Genomic DNA, 27,210 nt, shown 5'->3' with positions numbered 1-27,210 from the left:
CATATCTGTTTAATTTGGCACTTGAGCCATTGGCTATCCAACTTAGGAAAGAATTGGAGGGGATTAAAATAGGTAAAAGACAGATAACAACACTGTTATATGCGGATGACCTATTAGTCTTACTATCCAATTCAAAAAAAAATATACCAATCTTAAATGAAATCCTACGAGACTTTGGGTTTTTTTCCGGTTATAAAGTTAATTCTTTAAAATCTGAAATTTATTCAATTCAATTATCCGCCAATCTTTCTTAAAATTAAACACTATATGGAAAAGTGGGCTAAATTTAAACTTACCCTGACAGGTAAAATTAATTTAATCAAAATGTTATTATTTCCCAAATTGTTGTATCTCATGCAAAATCTTCCAATAATAATTAAAAAACAAGATCTTAAAAGATTTAAACAAGGATGTATACAATTCTTATGGGGGGAAAAAAGAAGAGCAATTTCATATAAAAAACTTATGTTATTTAGAACGGAAGGAGGTTTAGCGCTACCTGATATAGAGCTATACAATTTAATCTGTATTGGAAAGGTTGCCTTAGACTGGTTGACTGAAGCTAATTATTATGCTACCCTTCCTTTTGAGAGAGTTTTAGCATATCCATACTCCCTTAATGCCCTCCTCCATATATCTAAAGATAAATGCCCTCACAAAATTAAATCCATGTCTACTATTCAGATGGTAATCTTGGCATGGCAGAAAATAGATTTTAGACGTCAATGCCCTACTCTCTACCCACCTGCCCATTTTGGGAAACCCGAATTTTGTACCAGCTCTGGAATCCAATATTTTTAAAAATTGGGCCCAAAGAGGGATTAACATGGTATACCAATTTATAGACAAAGAAACTAGGGTCTGTAAGACTTTTACTAAAATTAAGCAAGAGTTTCAGATAACAAATAAAGAATTTTATGCCTTCTTACAGATTAGGCATTATGTACAAGAGATTTTGCAAAACAATTCAGGGATAGATTCCTGGGATAAAATAGAACCTGTTATAATTCTCTTTAAGGCAGGTAGATACAGTATCTCAACTTTATATAGATTGATTATCTCTACCAATGGTTATATTAATTTACAAAGACTTGCAGAAATCTGGCAGATACCATCGGAAAGAATCCAGGAAAGTTATAATCTTGTAGATAAAGCAACAGTTTTCTCCTCTTGGAGGGAAACACACACTAAATTTATAAATAGAATGTATATCACTCCACAAGTGAAGGCAAAGTGGGATAAATCTATGGTATCTTGCCAAAAATGGAAGATTACCAGTGCAGACCTAGAGCACTGCTTCTGGTATTGTCATAAAATTAAAAAGTTTTGGTACAAAATAGGTAATTGGGTTAGCAAAATTAACCAATGTAAATTTCAAATAACAGCCAAGAACGTCTTTTTTTTTATTAATCAAGAAGAGGCAGTGTATAAAAATACCCGCCAACTGAACATTATAATTATTACAGGAAGACTCCTAATTTTGAAATATTGGAAATCTAAAAAAGCCCCAAGTCTGCAAGAATTTATGTACAAAATCCAAAACCAAATAATATTGGAACAAATTGACACGTCAGTAAATTCAGAGACTCAAATTAAGAAATTCTTCTTTAAATGGGAAAATATAATTGTTAGTTTACCAGAAACTATACAGAGGCAGATAATTGCCCCGTTTCGGGGTACAATTTACATGGAACAGGCGATAGCCAATAAAGATTATCCTAGGTAAACAGGGCAAAGTGGGAGGGAGAGGACGAGAGTCGAGAGTAGAGAATAGAGAGAGGCGCGTCAAGAGGGGAGTCCCCCTTTTTTTTTTTTTTTCCTTCTCCTCTTTCCTTTTTTTTTCTTTTCCCCTTTCACCAAAAAAAAAAAAAAGCAAGAGCACTAGATTGCAGTACTATTTCCTGTCATGTAGTACTAATGTTACACATTAGCAAGAGCACTAGATGGCAGCACTATTTCCTGTCATGTAGTGCTAATGTTATACAATAGCAAGAGCACTAGATGGCAGCACTATTTCCTGTCATGTAGTGCTAATGTTATACAATAGCAAGAGCACTAGATGGCAGCACTATTTCCTGTCATGTAGTACTAATGTTACACATTAGCAAGAACACTAGAGGGCAGCACTATTTCCTGTCATGTAGTACTAATGTTACACATTAGCAAGAGCACTAGACGGCAGCACTATTTCCTGTCATGTAGTACTAATGTTATACACTAGCAAGAGCACTAGAGGGCAGCACTATTTCCTGTCATGTAGTACTAATGTTATACATTAGCAAGAGCACTAGATGGCAGCACTATTTCCTGTCATGTAGTACTAATGTAATACATCAGCAAGAGCACTAGATGGCAGCACTATTTCCTGTCATGTAGTACTAATGTTACACATTAGCAAAAGCACTAGATGGCAGCACTATTTCCTGTCATGTAGTGCTTCAGACATGTGCACGCTAGCTAACTAGATATCTCTTCAACAAAGAATAACATGAGAATGAAGCAAATTTGATAATTGAAGTAAACTGGAAACTTTTTTAAAATTGTATTCTCTATCTGAAAAATGAAAGAAAAAATCTGGGTTGCATGTCCCTTTAATTTAAGTGATTCATGTAAAGAAAAAAATATTCTGCCAGATCCACTGCTTTCTTTTAGAGAAACAAAAACAGATCCTGCCAGGTTCAAACACATCTGGGTATTGATTGGCCTATGTCTTGTTAACATACAGAAAAATCCAAACATCTGATCTTTGTGTTTAAAAAATAAATCTTAATCCAAGTCATTCTGATTTATTGAACAAATTAATTTACATAATCAAATATGTATATACTGTATGTACATATATATATATTAAATATATTCTGTATATATATATATATATATATATATATATATATATATAATGTATATATACTATCTATCTATCTATCTATCTATCTATCTATCTATCTATCATCTATCTATTTTACAATGCCCTTTATTAAGAAAACAAATTATCCAACAGGATACAGGTATATTTATATTGCTTAGAAATGGACACCATATACATTGTGTATTATGGGATTAAAGGAAAGGTAAATGCTTTGAGATTTTAATATAAAATGTTTAATCATACATTATGTGTAGGAAAAACTATGCAATACATTTTCATTATTTATTGTGCCCTCTTTTTCTGTAATTTAAAGGGACACTGAACCCAAATTTTTTCTTTCATGATTCAGATAGAGCATGCAATTTTAAGCAACTTTCTAATGTACTCCTATTATTCATTTTTCTTCGTTCTCTTGCTATCTTTATTTGAAAATCATGAATGTAAATCTTAGCAGCCAGCCCATTTAAGGTTCAGCACCATGGATAGCGCTTGGTTATTGGAGGCTGACATTTACCCACCAATAAGCAAGCATAACCCAGGTTTTCAACCAAAAATGGACCGGCCCCTATGCATCACATTCCTGCTTTTTAAATAAAGATAGCAAGAGAACGAAGTTAAATTGATAATGGAAGTAAATTAGAAAGTTGCTTAAAATTGCATGCTCTAGCTGAATCATTAAAGAAAGAATTTGCGTTTAGTGTCCCTTTAAGCCTGAAAATTAAAGGAACTTTATTAAAAAAAAAACAAAAAAAACTATGTAGGTCCAAGAGCAGCAATGTACTACAGGGAGGTAGCTGCTGGGTGATGGCTGCTCATATAAGCCTTTTGCCATTGGTTCACCTGATGTGGTCAGCTAGCTCCCAGAAGTGCATTGCTGATCCTTCAACCAAGGATACTAAGAGAATTAAGCAAATATGGTAATTAAAAAAAATGGAAAGTTGTTAAAAGAATTTGAATCCCAAAAGAAGAAAAATTTGGTTTTCTTGTCCCTTTAAAGTTTCCCAATTCTGAGAACTGATAAAACACATGGCAGGCGTCACATGGCTAACCCTGCTGAATGTCCTTGTTTAAGTGGCTTCAGCAGAGATGATAGGATAAGAACTGCAAAATAATGTAGAGTTTGCTATAATAAAAATCAGTGCTAGCTGCATCTACTTCAGTAACAAATCTGGTTTGGCTCTTCCACATACAACAAACTGCGATTGGTGTTTGCTGTTGATAATGCATTTAAAAGATTTTCAAGTGTACCCAGTATGGACGTTCATTGGATGACAGCAGACAATCCTTAAGTTTGTGATTATATGTGTACAATGTTTGTTGGGTAATCTAGACACGCCTGAATGAAATACACTAGTGTTCATCAACTTCTTTTTAATACCGCTAACAGGCTACTTTTAAAGATTCCACTAATTGACGAAATTGAGTCTTTCAGAATAAATAAGCTGTGGATTTTTTCAGTAGAAATGTATTTTTCATGCAAGCAATAGATAAAAACAACACACAGAGCATTTATAAGGTTATACAATCAACTTTCATGCAGCATATTTAGATATCTATACACTAGCACCCTCCTGGGTTTGTATCAAGAAGAAGGGTTGGGATTTTACAGTGATTGACAAGCAGTTTGCCCAGTCATGGATTTCTATTAAACCAGTGTTAGAGTGTGCACATACACTTAAAGGGACATTATACACTCATTTTTTCTTTGCATAAATGTTTTGTAGATGATCTTTTTATATAGCCCATAAAGTTTTTTTTTTTTTTTAAAAATGTATAGTTTTGCTTATTTTTAAATAACATTGCTCTGATTTTCAGACTCTTAACCAACCCCAAAGTTTTACGAGAATACCGTCAGCTACCTACTCCAGCTTGCTCCTGTTTGTGTAAAGGGTCTTTTCATATGCAAAAGAAGGGAGAGGTGGGGAGAGTCTTATTTCCCACTTGCAGTGGGCTTTCCAACTACCTTTTCAACAGAGCTAAACTGAGAGCTTCTAAGTAAGTTTTGAAACCGTTTTATACTGGATTTTTATATCAGTCTCTGTGCATCTTATTCTTTATAGTAGTGTCTATTACATGCAGTTATATGAAAATGAGTGTATACTTTCCCTTTAAAGGGACATTAAAGCTAAATAAGTGCTAGATATAGCTTAAGACCCAGAAGGTTTAATGTACCTTTAATGTAAGCTAGAAGGATTGTAGCTATAAACCATGAAAGCTTTAAAACAAAAAGCAAGTGGGAAGCTACAAGGACGTTTGTTATGCACTGGAACATTTAAGGCAATAATAATTGTTTAGTCTATGGTAGCACTTCACCTTACAATCTTTTATTGTTCATTGCCAAATGCTGTCTTGCAATACTGATGATGTCATGCATTATGTCATAAGTGCCTTCTGCTTAAAGGACCACTCAATGCAGTAGACTTGCACAATTAACAAGGGCATCATAAAAAGACAATGCATTAACATCTACTCTGAATTTAAAATAAGCAGTAGATTTTTTTTCCCGACAAATGTATTTATTCTCCCATTTTCTGGCCTCCTCAGCCAATCACAGACTAGAATACGTATATCCTGTCAGCTTGTGCACATGCTCAGTATAATCTTGTTCCCCAGAAAGTGTGAATATTAATAATAAATTGGAAGTAAATTGAAAAGTGTCTTAAAACGGCTGCTCTATCTGAGTTATAAAAGTTTATTTTGACTTTAGTGTCGCTTTAACCACAATGTACATTCCTACTCATTTCATATGAAAATAGATATTAATGGCGAATAATGTTTCCTTTGATTTGGAAAAGGGAAAACAAAAACAGTATTTTGTAGTAAAAATGAAACCCCACACACCAGACCAAAATACTAAACTAAACTGTGGTCACAGTTAGAGTGATGTAAGCATAACATTTGAGTCACTCTATACGTTTCCATGAACTACACAAGAGTCTGTGTTTTTTGTGTGACATAGATCTTGCAGATCCAGTTTATATGTACTATGATAATTAATTAAGGGCTAGATTACGAGTGGTGCACGATCGCTTGATCGCAATTGGTTTTAATGCACGTCGGGATAACGCGTCTTCAGAGCTCTGGTTAATCGTTTCACAAAGAACATAAAAAAATACATTTTACAGTAAAGTAACACTCAGCTTAATACTGCCTGATAGATGTTATAAGTGCTCAAAGTTATGACATAAAGAAACGGGCTGCAAAATGCTTTTACATAGGGATCCATTGAAACACATTTATTATTATTATTTTTAAAAAATATATACAGGTAGCCCTCAGTTTACGCCGGGGTTAGGTTCCAGAAGGAATGGTTGTAAATCGAAACCGTTGTAAATTGAAACCCAGTTTATAATGTATGTCAATGGGAAGTGAGGGAGATAGGTTCCAGGCCCCTCTCAAAATTGTCATAAGTAACACCAAATACATTATTTTTAAAGCTTTGAAATGAAGACTTTAAATGCTGAACAGCATTATAAACCTAATAAAATAATCGCACAACACAGAATATATAATTAAACTAAGTTAAATGAACAAAAACATTTGCTAAACAGCATTATAAACCTAATAAAATAATCACACAACACAGACTTCACTTGCATTTTTCTGCAAACAGTTCTTTCTATGCATTCCAATCTGGACCGATATATAGACAGGAAGATCCTGTTCCTTTGAAATCTGCTCGATAGCTCAGGTCTGGTTAAACTGATTAATTTCAGCTTGCTTGGATTTGCTGCAACACAAGAGGACAGCTCCACCTACTGGCTATTTTTATAAATGCACTACTTCTCAATGCTTTTCAATAGTAGTCACATGACTGGAAAAAAAGGTTGTTATTCTGAAACGGTGTAAATTGAACCGTTGTAAAATGAGGGCCACCTGTATATCTTAAAATATACATATGCATGTATGTATTAATATGTGTATATATGTATTTACATACATATATACACATATAAATCCATATATATATATCGGTATATTGTAATATTCCTGTCAAAAGTGCCCGGGTCGGATTAGCACACAAGTAGGGTGTAAGTTTTATTTTCATTGACTTCTAAGAGAAAATACATAAATGCGATCATGGTATTATAAGTTCGGGTTTTTGTACTCGATGGGTTAGCGTGTGTATAAAAGTTTTACTTTGAACTTGTAATACGTGCGCTACCCGACGTGAGCAAAAAAAATAATTTCTAGTGCACAAAACAAATAAGTGAGAGAGTTACATAAGGCGCCACTTGTAATATAGATCTAAATTAATAATGTTAAGTGCTTTATGATTTTTAGATTGTTGGTACTGCATGAAATAATTTGTAGTTATAGTCAGTATTCTTATTTTTATATTTTTAAATAATGGAATATTATTTTATGTAGTGTGCACATTATTCAGGTTTTGTATGTAATGACGTTGATAATATCCAAAATTAATTCTATCTATTTAAGTCATTTATATATTACCAATAGCAAGCTTAAAAATCTTAGTATGCACACTACAGTATCAGAAAATCATCCTTACAGAATACCAGATCATACCATGCAAAGCAACAGATGCAGCTTTAAATTGTAGTCAGCAGATGCAGATAATCTCACACAGATTGCAAAGTCATAACCTCCTCTGCCCCAGTTTGATTTGCATCCTCTATTTTTCCTCTGGCATTGTGGACATTTTAAGGCATGTATAGCATTGCCTGATTTGTTCCTTTACTCTTCTGGTGCCTACATCATCACTAATGCAAATGATAAAACTGCTCTTCCTAGCCCTCAAACACTGCACCACGTGGTGCTGACTCTCAGAGATCCCCTGAAGAATTAATAAATTCTGCAGGAGTGGTCTGAGAAGGGGAGGGTTAGAGATTGTGGGGAGCTAGAGAAATGCAGAAGGTAGCTTGGAGTTAGAGGGTTATGATCGCAGAAATAGAATAAAAGGAAAAGGGACTCATTTGAAATACAGAGAGAACAGAGAAATTAGTGTTGAGTTGATACAATATTTTTCCTAGAAAAGTGCTGTATGAGAAGACCTGGATAGACATTTTTGTCATGAGACTCTCAGGTTAAAACATTTAACTGCAGTTTCTGAGATCAGAAATTTTGTTGCCTGTTTCTGTTGGAAGAAGATTTCATTATGTTATTGCTTGATCTCTCCCAGTTACATCAGTGCATTTGAAGGCTACATTGTTGGCACTTTTTTTATGATCTCTCTAGTTAATACGGTGCAGATGATCTGACTGTCTGGAAAGAACACTGTAATATCTCTTTGCAGAATTAGTCTTCGTGTTACTAATGCACCCAGCCCAGGAATACTGCATTCCTGTGTCTGATGCATGCAGCAGGACAAAAAGACATCCTTTCTGTGCTCTGGCTGTTTCCCAACATCACCTAATGCCACCACCACTTCAACTGAAGATTTGCTTTAAAGCTACAGATTCATTACAAACCATCAGATGATTTCTATGAGAAGTGAAACCCAGAGTCTGTTGCTGAAGTCACTCTGTATGATATTCCTTATAAAATTAACAAGAGATGGGTGCCACTTTCAGACCAAATCAATGAATGTTGCTTGTTGTATTGCTTATTTGACGCTGAATTGCCAACTGTGTCTTCAAGAAAGGCAAAGATTCTTATAACTTGGGATAATTTGCTTTCTGACACTTTTATATCCACTCTAAATGGTGATTTACTTTAAAATACAGCTTCGATGGAAACACAGTGATATCTACTAATGTTCTAGTACATAGTAACTGGACTTTTGGACGCGTCTTCATGGAAGGGGTTGATGCTTTGGGACATACATTTATACTGTACTTAATATCACTACTGGTTGCAAGGTACTGTGGTTTACCACCGAAATAACTGTCTCTAGGGGGTACAGAGATAATTTGTCATCCTCCTATTAAATCAGCTTATTTTTTTTTCTGGGTGACAACATCTCAATCAGCATTTAATGGGCAAAAGAAAGAAAGATTACTTGAGAACATACAACTTTCTACAATACTCACCTTTATCTTCAAATCATAACTGCAGTTTGGATCACATCTCCTGGTGTCATTATTTGATGGGTCTTCTGTAACTTGAAATCAAAACTTAGTAAGTAAATATTGCTGGACAAATAACAGTTTATTTTATATATTGTTCTAGTAATCCAGATCAGAAGTAGCATGCTAAAGGAAACTACCTTAGGTTAAACAAAACGTTTGATGTCCAGGGTCCTGAATCTGGCTGGGCAAAGAAAGGCATACAGCATTGAAGAGGCGAAGGCGGAACGAGTGCTATCCAGGGTTCTGAAACTGACTGGGAAAAGAGAAGACCTTCAGTTGCAATCAAAAAAGGAGAGGTTGCTGTCCAGGGTCCTGAATCAGTAAGAAAGGGAAATTATCTCTAGAAATCTGGGAAGGAGAAACCTGTGTTGTACAAAGGTCGTTGTTGTTGATGGCCCTGCGTGCTGGGGCTGCTTGGTTTGGGCAAGTCCTGCGAAGAGCCTCCAGATTGCAGGGCACCTGGTCCAGGAGATCCAGTAGCCTCTTGTGTCTTTCTTCATCCCAGGAAAACGAACAGGGAGTAGGGAGAGGTGACCAACCCTGCATCCATCAGCACCATCACAGCCACCCCCTCCACTCCCACTCCTCAGGTGGCCAGCCCAGCCATTGCTGTCTGCAACTTCCCAGCGGCTGCTGCGCCCTCTCAGCCAGGACGGGGGGACATGATCCCCTCACTAGCCGGTTGCTGGTGGCCATGAAGCGGCAGAACGTGCGGACTCTGTCCCTTATCATCTGCACGTTCACCTATCTGCTGGTCGGTGCCGCTGTCTTTGATGCCCTAGAGTCCGACTACGAGATGCGGGAGGAGGAGAAGCTTAAAGCAGAAGAGATCCGTCTCAAGGGGAAGTATAACATCACCAGCGAGGACTACAGGCAGCTGGAGCTGGTCATCATGCAGTCGGAGCCTCACCGGGCAGGGGTCCAGTGGAAATTTGCTGGATCTTTTTACTTTGCCATTACTGTCATCACTACTATAGGTAAGTCTCACCTGCCATCCTCTTTGGAGAATATTTTAAATTAACCCCTTTTTTGCTAAAATTGCTGCAATATAATAGGTTTCATCTGGCTTTTGCAACCAAGGGGTTAATTTAATTTAACTGTTGGGTAAACTGTCAAAGATTTCAAAGATTATCTCAACTCGGCTTTACTTGCTGGTGTCAGTTCCAGTCTCCTGTGATACACAAGAGGTTAATATAAATCCTCCATGTAAAGTGGCTTTGAGAACCCTCAACCCATTTGTGTTTCTAAAACTTTTACTTGTACCAGTTCTAGATATGGAATGGTTAAGCCATATCCTCGTTTAAAAAAATAAATAAAAAATACAAATAATCACCACATCATAATCAAATTGCAATTTTAAGGAGTTTGATTTGTTAAAAATCACAAATGCTAATAGCTTCTTTCTTTCTTTCTTTTTCTTTCTTTTTTTTTTACTTTTTTTTTTAAAAATTTTTTTTAACTACTGCATGAAGAAATCATTGCATTTGACAAGTTTGTCTGATGGTGTTAGAAATGCTTGCAGTTTTGGACAGTTTTGTTTTATTTTTGCTGATACACTGATGTGTAATATCTATAACTCTAAGGAAATAAAATTCAATAAGGGTGAAAAATAAATCTGCATATATGTAATGTGTGCATTTTATCATTTTTACATTAAATTCTATTTTTTTTATTAAGACAATCTTATTAGATCTATAAATGGTAATTATTGTTATTTACATATATTATGTATTTGGTAGAATAAGTTGTTTATAGTTCACATTTAGATCTTGTTAGTTATAAAATATACATTAAGTAAATGAATGATTGCACCTTATTGCTGAATAGCAGACACCTATTGCGCTAGCCAGATGTGTTTATGTCTTGCTGACTCTGTACACACATCATTAGCCAGCAGATTTGTAATTTTCAAAGCAACCATTGATTTTCTTCTCCCTGCAATGTATGTGAACTGGACAGCTCCATCTGATACCAGCAAATTGAGGAGACTAAAGACTGCTTTACAGTACTTAAAAACTGTCAGATATGCATCTCCAAATACCAGTTAACTCTCTGAAGCAAGTTATGTTGCTCATTTTAACCCACTAACTTAGGCCTTATTAGTTACTTACATATATCTCCAATGTTTCTGTGACATAAATTAAAGTCTGATGGAGTAAGGAAACCAATGTGTATGAGTCACAGTAAATAACTATTTTAAATTAGTTTCACCTTACAGTCAGATGATCTTAGGATGGAGCCATTGCATTAAGCTAATCATTTGACATTATTGCAATTGCTTGCTTATGGTTTTTAACTTCCTACAGTATTTTGTATAAGGTATGACATATGAATTTTTTTAATTATTTTTCTAATGTGTATACCTAGTATTGGGTGACTAAAAAAAGATACTTTATATATTATGTGCATTTTACTCACAAATACATTAGGTTTTGCAAATTGGAGGAAATTATGTATGTGGTTCTGGTTAATGTTTTTTTTATAATATAAACAGTTCATGCTTTTGGGTTTTCCATGTATTCTGAACTTTCAATTGAAATATTCAGTTGGATAATATAGGTAAACTTACATATTTTTTACATTTTAGGTAAATAACCCTAAATTACAATACACCATGTATTCTATCTATCTATCTATCTATCTATCATCTTTCTATCTATCATCTATCTATTTATCTATCTATCTATCTATTCTATCCACATATATTATAATAAATGTTATAGTATACTGCAAACAAAATGTACCAGGTTTCGAACATATGTTTTCCAGTGAGCTGATTTTATTAGGATAATACATCAATACATTTCTCCGCTTCCTAAGAATGACAGATGGTTACATTATGGATACTATTTGAACACTACAAAGTGGATTTGTACTCCAATAATGAATTCACTTTTTTTTAGGATTGCAGTTTTATGTATTAAGCTGTCAGACTGGTAGGGATTACCTTAATTATACATTTTGCAATTACCCTTGAAATACTCAGGTCAAGGTGTTTTCATTATGTATAAACAAATTTGTAAAAAATAGGTAACTTTTTTAATAGCAATCAGGGTCCGGAAACAGATGTTCAACAGTGGATTCCTCTTTCCTTTTACTTTGTGTCCAATCTTTTTCTCTTCATTTGCTCTCTCACTCACTCATTCTTTCTCACGTTACCAACACAGTAAATTCACAGCAAAACAAACAACAATCCTTGACATTTTGAGTAAGTAACATTCAAGTTTCCATAGTATAAATTTCAATAATTTAGGTCTATTTTTTCATAACCCCCACACACAAAGTTTAATACTAAATGAAATGTTTAAAATATAATATTCTACTCCAACATTACAAAAGTATTAGTTTGATTTTTGTAGTCAACTCCTATATTTAGCACATACACAAAGTATAAAAAAACCAATGTAATTTATTGGAAATAGTATAACTTCATTCTACCTAACTGCATTTATTAGGCTTTGTTTTACAATACAATTGTATTTCTTGTGGCACAGTGCTATAGAATTCCTATTATCAGAATAGGGACTCTTGTCTTTGTAGGTCAAATGTTACTGAGGTTGCTATTCTGCTTTATAAAATGATTAAGATATTTCCTGCCACTAAAATTTCTACTTGTCATAGAAGCTGTAGTCTAGTTAAAAGTATACCAATTCTAAGAATCTGTGTTAACTGTGTTTGCAATTATAATGGTTTAAGCTGACAGTCCAAGTTGAGAAAATGACATTAATTGGACACATTACAACTAGTTTTAAGATAGCAATGTATTGAAAGCAGTTTATGTGGCTTAGGCATTCCATATTTCAGCACAGGGTATTTTTTCTTCTTCATTTAAGTCATATTAAGCCCAAAAATATATTTAAATATCTTTAAAAATCCCAGTATACTGTATATTTGTGAATAATTGCATTATTGTGTTGCTGGTTACTTTTTTCCCCTTTAATATTTTACTAATTTGTAGAAAACCCTATTATATATTGAACATATAACACACAAATTTAGCCCTATGCTGTTTTGTCTTGAAAGCATGCTTAGCTTGTGGAGTGAAAGCCTGGTACTGAAGGGACAGCTCCCTGCAGTATCTGGCCTGCAGTGTCTACAAGTTGCCAAAAATAGAATCTTACACTATATTTCACGCTTGGCTTTGTTTTAACCCCCTGTCTGCATGAGAGGATGCAGCAAGTTCATTTTAGCATCCAGTGGGTTAAAGGGAAAGATAAACAACTATAGAAGATAAGCAGTATGGATGCATCCCTTATTTAATCAACATACTGGATTATAGCTTTGTTGTCTTGCAATCACAGTGTATACAGTACGCACAATGGAAATGATTATTTATGTCTGCTAACTAGTTGCTGTTACAAAAATGTGATTATGATCTCAATTGAAAGCTATAGTACATGTTGTATTATGTTTGTAAACATATACAATTAAAGAGCAAAATATAGAACATTATATAAAGCAAATTGTTTTGAAAGCAATAATTCCATAGCTTGTTTTTCTCATAAAACTCTAAACTATACAAAACATATTGCAGTTATGTAAGTAGCAGTATTTTTTTCTCCTGATGCATGTCCATCTTTTTGTGTGGTTTACAAGAGTATGTAGCATTGAACGGTTTGGTACTCCCTGTTGTATATCGCATCCTCATTTTTACTACAGAGAATGTGTTGTATTTTGTGTCTGGATGTTTTTAAAATGTCAAAATATACCATAGATTTGAGCCAGTAATAGACTCAAATCCTTCAAATGTGCAGCAACATATAATTAATTTAAGGATTTAAACTTGGATATACAGTAACAAGATCACCAGTCAGTAATCATCTAGTAGAGAAAATACTTATCAAACTGTTTATATCATATTGGTGCCTGAAAACAAGGCTCCAGAGAATAGTATAAAAATCCACATTTTCAACAAGCAGCAAAAAAAAAATACATATTCTAAAATGTTCACATCATAAACCAAGATACTTGTATGTGTAAAGGTAAGGAAGAGAATGTATTAGCTAAAACTTAGTTATCATCAGTAGTCAGAACATATTTCATATTTTGAACTGAAGAACCTAAATAGCCTTTGTGTGTGTGTGTGTGTGTATATCTCAAAAGTGAAAAAAAACACTCAATAGACTTTTAAAAAGAGTACACAATGTATTAATCCAATATAAAAATATACGGTTGTATTTTTATATTGGATTATACATTTTGTACTTTTTTAAGTGCCTTTTTCACTTTGGATATATATGCTAATTATTTAAAAAGGAGCAACTAGGCAACATCAAGCTGTAGGTAGGAGTAATTTAACATAATTTGTATCATTGAGAGATTTTCAATAAATCATTAAATAACTTGGTATAATTGTTCTGTTTTCTAAGTGGCTTACTGTAGCATGTGCAATACTGGTTGAGCCTCTGAATTACAAGTTCAGATTGTTGTGGGCTCCCTAAACCATTTTTCCTTCAGAGGTCAATACATTGAGTGTCTTTAAGCTGTTTTTTTAATCAATATTATTTATTAGCTGTCGATTATAAGTCATTAGATATGGTTTGTGCACTAAGAGCTTTGAGTCTCCTTGTGTGGAAGAAAAATATTATATAAATATTGTAATTATTACTCTAACAAAATGTTTGTATTTATAAAAGTAATTATGCCTGAATGATATACTGAGGTGGTCAATAATTGTGTTGGCTTCTAAAGGTGGTCACTATATATATAACCTACTCATGATTTACAACCCTCCTCTTCTACAAACTATTTTATAACATGCGTTTGCCTGATTGAAAAATATGTTTAAAGGGACATTAAACCCCAAAAATGTCTTCCATGATTCAGATAAAGGATACAATTTTAAGCAACTTTCCAATTTACTTCAATTATCTGATTTAGTTAATTCTTCAGATATCCTTTCTCAAAGAAATAGCATTGCACATGGGTAAGCCAATCACACGAGGCATGTGTGTGCAGCCACCAATTAGCAGCTACTGAGCCTATCTAGATATGCTTTACAGCAAAGGATATCAAGAAAATGAAGCATATTAGATAATAGAAGTAAATTAGAAAGTTGCTTAACATTGCATGCTCTTTCTAAATCATGAAAGAAAAAATATGGGTTTTATGTCCCTTTAATGTTTTTTTAACCAAAAATCTAAATCATTCCCCATCAAATTACTTTGGATACAACCATTGACCATTTATGGGACGGATTAACAATTGAATAGCAATGCTCCCTAAAGACATTTTTGTCCAAAGAAAGCTTAGCACCCAACCCAGTAACAAAAAAAATCCACTTACTTAATAATTGCCTTAATTTAAAGGACCGTTAAATGCAGTAAAATTGCATAATTAACAAGTGCATTATAAAAAACGATAAGGCAATAACACCTACTCTGAATTTCAAATAAACAGTAGACTTTTTTTCTGATAAATGTATTTTTTCTCCTATTTTCTGGCTCCCTGGATCATGTGACAGACATCAACCAATCACAGACTAGTATATGTATACCCTGTGAACTTGTGTACATGCTCAGTAGGATTAGGTTCCTCAGTAAGTGTGATTTATTTAAGTGTCCCTTTAACTGTGTACTAACATCATTCTCACCTTTGAAGTCCTTACCTCCTATTTCTCACCCTCCTACTCTTTTAGATTGTATGTTCCCACGGGAATAGGGCCATCAATTCCTCCTGTAGTTGATTGATACATTTTGTTCTGTCTTTTAAAAAATATTGTATCATCGTTGTACTTTTATATTTTGTACCCATGGACAGTGCTGCAGAATTTGTTGGCACTTTATAAATAAAGTATAATAATAATTTTATATATCTAAATAGAGAGATAGATAAATTGTCATAATTTTTTTAAACTATCGATCCTTGATGTCAATAACTAGTTTAAATGTCCCACAGTTCCCTTCCACTTCCACCCTCCCCATATTGCAGAGACAGCACAAGAATAAAGTTCACAAACAAAGAGGAGAGACATTTGTGCATTGTTCTTTGTGACCCCTGGGTTTTTTATACTCTCATCTTCTGCCATTAACCTCAATCAATAAGAGCCTTGAATGCTGTGACCTGTGATCCAGCGACCTGTGTGTGGAGAAAGGGATCTATGAACGTATTTTTTTCATTTTAAGATGGCAGTATACATTTTGTTTTGCATCAATTTTAATATAAAAATATATAATTTTTTACATTTTTCATGTAAAACCTCCTTGGGTGGTAACTTGCCTCAGAACAAGCAATTATGCTATAGTCGTTCCCAAGTTGAGTGTGTCTCTCTTTTTATTTCTTCATGTATTGTGTTGTAGAAGCAACATAGCTTTTTGTGTTGTAGGGGAACTGGTTACCTTTTACACCACCAAAAATGTTTTTTTTTAAATTTAATCTTAAAGGGACACTGAACTCAAATTTTGTTCTTTTGTGATTCAGACATTTTAAGCAACTTTCTAATTTACTCCTATTATCAAATGTTCTTTATTCTCTTGGTATCTTTATTTGAAATGCAAGAATGCAAGTTTAGATGCCGGCCCATTTTTGGTGAACAACCTAGGTTGTCCTTGCTGATTGGTGGATAAATTCATCCACCAATCAAAAACTGCTGTCCAGAGTTCTGAACTAAGAAAAAAGCTTAGATGCCTTCTCTTTTATATAGAAATAGCAAGAGAACGAAGAAACATTGATAATAGGAGTAAATTAGAAAGTTGATTAAAATTGCATGCTCTATTTGAATATCAAAATACATTTTTTGGGTTCAGTGTCCCTTTAATTTAATATTAGGCAGACTTAGGGCTCGTTTCACTGAGACGCAACTGAGTTTTCGTGAAGTCAAACAAAACGAAAAACCTGCTGTACTCCATCATTTATTGTAGTAGTATATGAAACAGTGTCTTTCTCTCTTGCTCTCAATCTTTGTATTACTACTGTTACTCTCTATTTGTTACTCTATCTCCCTTTGTTTCTCTCTGTCTATTTTTCTCTCTCTTTGTCTCGCTTTTTTCTCACTTTCTCTTTATTTGCCTCTATATTTCTCCCTGTTTTTCTTTCTCTTTTTCTCTCTATAGATATATTTGTATGTAGACAACTGATCTAAAGGTAACCACACTCTTTCCTAGCTCCACCCATTCCTAGCTCCACCCTCTCTGTACCCTTATCTCGCCGGAATGTTTATGGCTCCTATACCCATGGTGACAGGCAACATTGTACCTGAGAAAATCTAGGTATTCTGAGTTTAAACATTAACAGCTAGTTATACAATAAATTAGCTTGTAGCTCCCTCGTATGCCCTACTTACATGTTTACATGTTTAAAAGAGTTAAATTATTCCTATTATTGCCTGTCAAGCTAATAACAGTTGCTTTCATTTCCTACGTGATTTTAGCTTTCCTCTAGATGGGCAGAACTTAGTAAAAACATTGAAATTGTAGTAGATCAGTTTATTATGGTAAACTAGATTGTATCGATTATTTGTTTTTAAATCCTTTATTGATCTTTACTAGTGATTTTCTTAGATCATGTGGCTCTATATCTGTATAGAGTTGAAATATCTGTTACTTAGCCATAATATTCCATTGAAAGCAACATGTTTCTGCGGACTTCCGGAAGTTAATCTCACAAAATGAACTTCCTCTGAGAGGTTGTATGATCCAAACACTTACCAGGCTGCATGCTACACTATGATTGCTTGTTCAGTGCAGAAGCTTTTAATAGCTGTTTCTAATTGTTCACAGCAAAGACAAGCATATTTAAGAGGATTTGCAAGGGGTATATCTCTGTAGTGCCAAACTTGCTAACATATTTCTGCAACCAAATTGACACCTTGAATTTTTAACACCAAATTTGTTTGTAGATCTTTTGCAAAGCAGTGCTCAATTTATCATATAAACGTTACATATGGTAGAAAAATACTTTAGTAAGAAAAGCTGTTACTTATTAATTTAGAGAATTAAACAGTATCTAGCAGATCAACACTCAGATAAAGCTTCAGGCTATGGCCATTATTAACCATTTAACTTTTGAGCCATTTCCACCCCTGTAATGAGCTGTTTTGCAGTTTTTAGATGCTGTTTCATTTTAGACCCAACTGTATGTTACTTTTCAGTGAGAAATCCAAACATATGATAAAAAAATTTTCAGGAGACCCAGAAGATTTAAACTATACAATTACTTTATGTATGTATCACGTGGTGTAATAAAACTAAAAACAAAAAGTGCGAAAAAAATGCATTTTTTTAAATAAAATTATAATAAACAATGTTATAAACAATAGTGTTTGTGTGTTTTTTTCCTCTAAACATTATAGTAAAAAGAAGGGGTTATCCACATATAAATAAGGGGCTTTTGGTATAGTTATTTAGCTTTGATTTGTTCATAGGGGCTCCCATTAACCTCTATTCAAATAAAGCACATTTATTCATGGCAGTTGATCACTGTTACCAAAGTGATCACCTGGCTAATACGATTATATAAGGGCATTATTTTTAAAAGGGGGTTATGGGCTTTTAAAGACAGGGTCTTTGGGGTCTCTTGGCCTTTTTGATGGCCTGTTAGAGGGGTGTTTATGTTGTGCTTCACCACATGTGTGTATTTATTAATTCATTGTTTTATAAAAAAAAGTGTTTATACTTAAACCACCATGTACTGGTTAAAAGAGCATGAAATTACCTTTCTATTGGTGGGACTTGGAGGTTACTAGGGCTTAATGTAGGTAACATTGAAGGGTTTGAAAACCCAACCCCTCCTTCCAGCTCCCTTGAAGGGACACGAAACCCCCAAATTTTCCTTCAGCAACTTTTCCTTAAAGCAACTTTACAATTCACTTCTATAATCGAATTTGCTTAATTCTTGTGATATCCTTTGTTGAAAAACATACTTAGGTAGGCTCAGGAGCTGGGAGCTGGCTGCTGATTGGTGGCTGAACATATATACCTGATATCGGGCTAGATTACAAGTGGAGCGCTAATTTAATGTGCGCCCGTAAAGGGGCAAATTTGCCCCTTTACGGGTGCACGTTAAATAACCAGCCATTACAAGTGGCTGGTTAATGCTACCGCAAACTCAATGTAGCACTTTGCACTAAGTGCAATTAATCAGAGGTCAGACCTCTGGTTAATTAAAAAAATATTCCCCCATTGTCCCCCAAATAAAGTGTACATTTCCTTTATTAAAATAAAAAATATGACCATCTTTTTTTTTTTTGCACAAAGCAGTTATAAGGGGTTAAAGCGAGGAGATGTGGGCTGTAAGAAAAAAAAATGTCTCTGTCTCTCCACTTCTTCTACTGACTGCTGATCTCTGTTTCTGCATTCACTCATCACAAGCTGCCGTCTCCTTTCTTGCTCCCACTCCAATCAGAGACCTGAAAAAAGTTGCTCAGAGCGAACCACACCTCCCAAACCCATCCATGCAGGGAAGTCTAGTCCCCAGCTGCAGAGCTGCCATTATAATAACAGCGCAAGCATTGTGTGCAAATAGCGCATGTGATGACCATAAAAAATAAAAATAAAATAAGAAACAAATGCGACTACTACTACTCATGTTAAAAAAGTCGTAGAGGTTGGTGTCCCTTCAAAACGCCCTCATGTGGATGCTAGTGCCTATCCTGGTTTTGTCAGTTGTTCTCTATAACTCCAGTTGGTAGAAGTGAAAGGATGTGCTAGTTTTAACACAATTGTATAATCAAAAAATGCATAAAAAAAGATAATGCAATTACACTTTGAATTTCAGATGAGCAGTAGATATGTTTTTCTGACAGATTTGAGAGTTTCCCTGTATCATTCATGTACCTCCCATCAAGCCAATCACAGATTCATATACGTACATTTTTTGAACGCTTGTGCATGATCAGTAAGCACAGGTCCCAAATATTTGATAATGAAAGTAGATTGGAAAGTTTTTTTTCAATTTCACTTTCTTTCTGAATCATAAAAGTTTACTTTTAACTTTCATGTCCTAAGGATAATGGTGTGTGTTGGGGAGCTCATTTATCCAAGTCCCAATTTGAATAATAATAACAAACTTAATATACAAAATATGTGAAGGGAAACAGCACATTACACTGGTTTTATTAAAGGGACATGATTTAGGTAGAACATACAATTTTAAACTTTCAAGTCTACTTCAATTATCACATTTGCTTCATTCTGTTTGTATCATTTGTTAAAGGAGCAGCACATGGGTGAGCCAATGACAATCAGTATATATAAGCAGCCACAAATCAGCAGCTAGAACCTAGGTTCTTTGCTGCTCATGTGCTTACCTAGATAAACCTTTCAGTAAAGGATAACAAGAGAACAAATAAAATTAAATAATAGAAGTAAATTGGAAAGTTGTTTAAAATTGAACGTTCTGTCAAAATCATGAATGTCTAATTATGACTTTATGGTCCCTTTAATTCTGTTATAAATAATTAAGTATGGTTCACAATTTCATAAAACATATTAAAAATAAAGGTAAAAATAAAATTATGAATTCATTAAGCATTATCATTTTCCCTGCTTTAAACCTGGATGATAATGTGATTTAATGCTACAGGCAATAGTAAGTGCAACATATTTCTCTAGGCTTGTACTGACATTTTTTTTCCTATCAGACTATAAATAACCATATATGGTCCAGCTTTCTCTAAATTAAAAGAGAAAAGAAATAAATAAAACCAGAGTGTTTTTGACAGTGACTGAAGGCGCCCGTCAGATATGAGATTGAAAAATAAACCAACAGCTCAGAAAACCTCAAAGATGAAGACTTAAAACCCTCACAGATGAGCGAACCCTTGTGTGTCTTAAGCATGGTTTGCATTGCTCTTGTAGTGAATATATCATGATTTCCTGAATCCTCTGTAGTAAAAAATATATATCCAGATATTATTTATTTAAACCTTAAAGGGACATTGACATTTTTTTTTTATTTATGCATTGGAAATTATCCACTGCATTGCAAAAGATCTGAATGTAAAATTAAGGGCCAGATTATAAGTGGAGCGCTAAATATAGCTTTCATGAAAGCGATATTTGCGCTCCACCGCTGGTATTACAAGTTATCAGCAATGTGAAAGTGAGCTCGCGTTCACATTGCTGGGAAGCATTGGCTACAATGGGAGCCTTGTTCTGATGCCGTCATAGACAGCATCAGAACCTAATCGCAGCGAATGGGGTAAGTAGCGCAGCAATGGCAGCAAAATTAAATATATATGTATATGATTATATGTACATATTAGCACATAAATATATATGTATATGATTATATGTACATATTAGCACATAAATATATATGTATATGATTATATGTACATATTAGCACATAAATATATATGTATATGATTATATGTACATATTAGCACATAAATATATATGTATAAGATTATATGTACATATTAGCTCATAAATATATATGTATATGATTATATGTACATATTAGCACATAAATATATATGTATATGATTATATGTACATATTAGCACATAAATATATATGTATATGATTATATGTACATATTAGCACATAAATATATATGTATATGATTATATGTACATATTAGCACATAAATATATATGTATATAAGCATATGTACATATTAGCACATAAATATATATGTATATGATTATATGTACATATTAGCTCATAAATATATATGTATATGATTATATGTACATATTAGCACATTAATATATATGTATATGATTATTTTTAATAAAATACACTAGACAGTATTTTGGGGGCATTTAGGGCACATTTATCAAATTAACCAGAGATCTGAACCAGCCACTTGTAATGGTTGACTAATTATCGTGCGCCCGTAAAACGTGTGCACAATAATTTAGCACTCAGCTTGTAATTTAGCACTAAATGTTTTAAAAGGGATGGGAAACTAAAAAATTTCTTTCATGATTCAGATAGAGAATACAATTTTAAAAAAAAGTTTCCACTATACTTTTATTATCAAATTTGCTTCATTCTCATGTTATTCGTTGTTAAAGAGATATCTAGATAGGTAGTGTGCACACGCCTTAAGAACTACATGACAGGAATAAGTGCCGCCATCTAGTGCTCTTGCTAATGTGTAACATTAGTACTACATGACAGGAAATAGTGCTGCGATCTAGTGCTCTTGCTATTGTATAACATTAATACTACATGACAGGAAATAGTGCTGCCATCTAGTGCTCTTGCTATTGTATAACATTAGTACTACATGACAGGAAATAGTGCTGCCCTCTAGTGCTCTTGCTATTGTATAACATTAGTACTACATGACAGGAAATAGTGCTGCTATCTAGTGCTCTTGCTAATGTGTAACATTAGTACTACATAACAGGAAATAGTGCTGCCATCTAGTGCTCTTGCTATTGTATAACATTAGTACTACATGACAGGAAATAGTGCTGCCATCTAGTGCTCTTGCTAATGTATAACATTAGTACTACATGACCGGAAATAGTGCCGCCATCTAGTGCTCTTGCTAATGTATAACATTAGTACTACATGACAGGAAATAGTGCTGCCATCTACTGCTGTTGCTAATGTATAACATTAGTACTACATAACAGGAAATAGTGCTGCCATCTAGTGCTCTTGCTAATGTGTAACATTAGTACTACATGACAGGAAATAGTGCCACCATCTAGTGCTCTTGCTAATGTATAACATTAGTACTACATAACAAGAAATAGCGCTGCCATCTAGTGCTCTTGCTATTGTATAACATTAGTACTACATGACAGGAAATAGTGCTGCCATCTAGTGCTCTTTCTATTGTATAACATTAGTACTACATGACAGGAAATAGTGCTGCCATCTAATGCTCTTGCTATTGTATAACATTAGTACTACATGACAGGAAATAGTGCCACCATCTAATGCTCTTGCTAATGTATAACATTAGTACTACATGACAGGAAATAGTGCTGCCATCTAGTGCTCTTGCTATTGTATAACATTAGTACTACATGACAGGAAATAGTGCTGCCATCTAGTGCTCTTGCTAATGTATAACATTAGTACTACATGACAGGAAATAGTGCTGCCATCTAGTGCTCTTGCTAATGTGTAACATTAGTACTACATGACAGGAAATAGTGCTGCCCTCTAGTGCTCTTGCTATTGCATAACATTAGTACTACATGACAGGAAATAGTGCTGCTATCTAGTGCTCTTGCTAATGTGTAACATTAGTACTACATAACAGGAAATAGTGCTGCCATCTTGTGCTCTTGCTATTGTATACCATTAGTACTACATGACAGGAAATAGTGCTGCCATCTAGTGCTCTTGCTAATGTATAACATTAGTACTACATGACCGGAAATAGTGCCGCCATCTAGTGCTCTTGTTAATGTATAACATTAGTACTACATGACAGGAAATAGTGCTGCCATCTACTGCTGTTGCTAATGTATAACATTAGTACTACATAACAGGAAATAGTGCTGCCATCTAGTGCTCTTGCTAATGTGTAACATTAGTACTACATGACAGGAAATAGTGCCACCATCTAGTGCTCTTGCTAATGTATAACATTAGTACTACATGACAGGAAATAGCGCTGCCATCTAGTGCTCTTGCTAATGTATAACATTAGTACTACATGACAGGAAATAGCGCTGCCATCTAGTGCTCTTGCTATTGTATAACATTAGTACTACATGACAGGAAATAGTGCTGCCATCTAGTGCTCTTGCTATTGTATAACATTAGTACTACATGACAGGAAATAGTGTTGCCATCTAGTGCTCTTGCTATTGTATAACATTAGTACTACATGACAGGAAATAGTGCTGCCATCTAGTGCTCTTGCTAATGTATAACATTAGTACTACATGACAGGAAATAGTGCTGCCATCTAGTGCTCTTGCTAAAGTATAACATTAGTACTACATAACAGGAAATAGTACTGCCATCTAGTGCTCTTGCTAATGTATAACATTAGCACTACATGACAGGAAATAGTGCTGCCATCTAGTGCTCTTGCTAATGTATAACATTAGTACTACATAACAGGAAATAGTGCTGCCATCTAGTGCTCTTGCTAATGTATAACATTAGTACTACATGACAGGAAATAGTGTTGCCATCTAGTGCTCTTGCTAATGTATAACATTAGTACTACATGACAGGAAATAGTGCTGCCCTCTAGTGCTCTTGCTAATGTATAACATTAGTACTACATAACAGGAAATAGTGCTGCCATCTAGTGCTCTTGCTAATGTATAACATTAGTACTACATAACAGGAAATAGTGCTGCCATCTAGTGCTCTTGCTAATGTGTAACATTAGTATTACATGACAGGAAATAGTGCTGCCATCTAGTGCTCTTGCTAATGTATAACATTATTGCCAAACTGCTGCCATATAATACTGCAGACACGTGCACGCTCCTGAATTTATCTTCCTGCTTTTAAACAAAGGATAACAAGAAAACAAAGAAAATATGATAATAGAAGTAAACTGGACATTTGTATAAAATGGTTTGTTCTTACTCAATCATGAAAGGAAATCTTTGGATTTTATGTCACTTTAAAATCATGTAAAACTATAATTTAGCTAGGAAAATATGCAGGCCTGTGACAAACCCTTTGAAAACCTTCTTGAGTGTTGTTTTATCTTGTTACCTTTATTGTGTCAATTAGATGGAGATATAAACAAGCTCAACCAATCATTGTGTAACACGTAGAGTCAGGTTCTGCCTTCCACAAAACTCTAGTCTTTCGTAACAAATGTCAGAGTAAAATTACTGAGAATAAAAGTTGAATAATTATATTTGGGGAAAAAAAATATTTTTAAAAGGGACAATGTACTCAATTTTTTTCTCCCCTTTAATGTTTTTTTCCAGTGGTCTGTTTTACCTGTTGTAGTATATTAAACTCTTTACAAATAGCTCCTTTACCTTCGTTTTGTCATTAAAAATAGCTGTGTTTGCCTGTTGAAACCACTTCTCTACTGAAAATATGTATACTTTTTTATTCTCTACAGAAAATCTATGTAAACAAGAGGCAGGAAATGACAATTTAGATATCAGAAGGGGTTGGAAGTAATAAGTATTGGCTATTGCGTATAGACAAAAAGATAAGATAAGTAAGCCTTAATGTATAGAGAGATTGACAAGATTAGGAGGTCTTTTAATTCTGCAGGCTCAGAGCAGCATGTTCTTGAGAACAATGGATTGAGGCTTCAATCAGCAAACACAGCTATTTCATATACAAAAATAAAGGTGTATTTGCCCATACATTTAATAGTCTAGCTCTGTAGGTCACTGGGAACACATTAAAGGTAATCCAATTTTAGAGTACAATGTCTCTTTAACCCCTTTGATGCCCATCGCTACCTGTAGCCAAATGACAAGACCTTCTTGTTATGCAGTAGGGTTAGCCGATCAAACTCTGTTTTCGACGTCCTCCTCACTACAGGCTGGGGATCTTGGTGGTCTAGTGGGTGGCACTCCCAGGCTTTATAACATCACAAAGGGCCTAAGGCAGGATTTACCAGTGCTGTTAGGGAGCTGTATGGAGGGTGGGGGGGTTCTAACCCCTCAATCTCAGTTCCCATCGCAGGAACAAAGCTCCAAGACCCCTCATTTGAAAGGGAAAAGCCTGCTCTTGGTGGTCTTGGAGCAATACTGCAAACCAGATCATTTAAAAATAAAGTAAACACAACACACAGTGATCTGGTTTGCAATACTACTCTATATGCAGTATGACAAAAAATGTTTATGTCTACAGACCCCAAATAAAATTTATTTCCCAATAGACAAGCCCCTCTACTAAAAAAGATATGGGGCCTCTCTAATCTATAGTATAACCCATAAAAGCCCTTATGGGTCCCTATTTCACATGTGGCTACTGTTGATGACAATTTAGTAAGGTCATCACAGTAACAGCAGTGGTTACTGGGCCATTTTCAATATTATTTACTAAAATCTAACCAAAAATTATACATTTTTTTACAGTTTTGGCGGCAGCTTTTTCACATGCCATGAATTATAAATATAATAATGATATATTGTGAATCTCCTGGGCCTGCAATTATATATCATTTGTGTGGGTCATTCACTGAAATTTGACTACAAAAGGGGTTTAAATGTAGCACAATATGTTAGCACAGCAGTCAGAGTCAATAATGGGTGCCCGTGACAACCAGGGATACTGCCAGGTCCCTTATCGAAAAACTTCACAAATTGTGGTCCAGAATACAATGTATGATTAAGGGGTAAAAACCCCGAAACGTCACTATCCTGTATTTTATCAGTCTTGAATAAAGTGAACCTTTTAAACTGAGGTGTTGTGGACCGTGAGGGGTTTAAATGTAAGTAGCAAAAAAAGCTCAAAATTGGCTCAGCACCTGGTGAAAAAAAGGCTTAGCAGCGAAAGGGTTAATATTAAATCATGGAGTATCAATGCTTTTTTAAGAAGAAATCTGAAGTCAATGAAAAATACTTGTTTTCCTGAATTCCTGTATCTCCAGCTTAAATTTGCTTATCATTATTTCTCTCTTCCCCCCTAATATACGGCTTTACTAATACACTAGAACAAAAAATAACTATATAAGGAAAATCAGGAAGGTTAAAACAATTTGCTAGAACAAAGGGCTAGTTTTCTAAACTTTAGATTCATTATGTATTCATATATAATCAAGACATTTACAGTAATGCTGTATTTTCTTTTAAATAAGGGATTGTTTGTTCAGATGACTAAGAAAGAGATCACTAAAAATGTTTAAATCATTAAAGAGAAATTAAAATTGCATTTGAAAAAGTATTTTTAATTATTGTTTAGGTCAGAATAAAACTTATTTTTATCCTTTTGGTGTTATGTCTTTGGTTGTGCACAGATTTAAAGGGCAATAAAATTCAAAATTAAAATTTCATGATTCAGATACAGCTCTTAATTGTAAGACACATAAATGAATGTTTTTTTATAATATCTACAGTGTTCTCTTAGTATTCTTTATTGAAAAGCTTACCTAGGTAGGTTAAGAATCAGCAAATTACTACTACCCTAGCTGTTGATTAGTGGCTACACACATTTGTCTTGTGTTATTGGCTCACCAGATGTGTTCAGCTAGCTCCCAGGAGTGCATAGCTGCTGTGCAGCCGACTTTAACTATGTGTTTAATCCATTTTAATGGGTTAAACACAAAGTTAAATACAAGCAATGATGCAATAATAAAATCCTCTAGAGTATTTTCTTTATGTCCCTTTTACTGTACATTTTTAATGCATAAATATTTGTAAAAGGTTTTACTACTGCTATTTGCTATGGATGCTAAAATGTGTTACAGTTTCTTATCTCTTTAAACTCAGTGAGACGTTTGAGATGCTGCTGTTGGAAG

General features: G+C 34.3%; 1 protein-coding gene across 1 annotated transcript in view; it reads left to right on the top strand.

Moving 5' to 3' along the window:
• Window positions 1-9,292: 9,292 nt before the first annotated feature.
• Window positions 9,293-27,210, top strand: part of KCNK9 (potassium two pore domain channel subfamily K member 9) — a 263,600-nt gene continuing 245,682 nt past the window's right edge. The window contains exon 1 of the mRNA XM_053713212.1: window positions 9,293-9,878. Within this exon, the coding sequence (XP_053569187.1) occupies window positions 9,293-9,878 (586 nt within the window). The remainder of the gene's footprint in view (window positions 9,879-27,210) is intronic.

This window comes from Bombina bombina, chromosome 5 (genome assembly GCF_027579735.1).
Source record: "Bombina bombina isolate aBomBom1 chromosome 5, aBomBom1.pri, whole genome shotgun sequence".
Lineage (NCBI taxonomy): Eukaryota > Metazoa > Chordata > Amphibia > Anura > Bombinatoridae > Bombina > Bombina bombina.
This window is presented reverse-complemented; position numbering and strand designations above follow the sequence as displayed.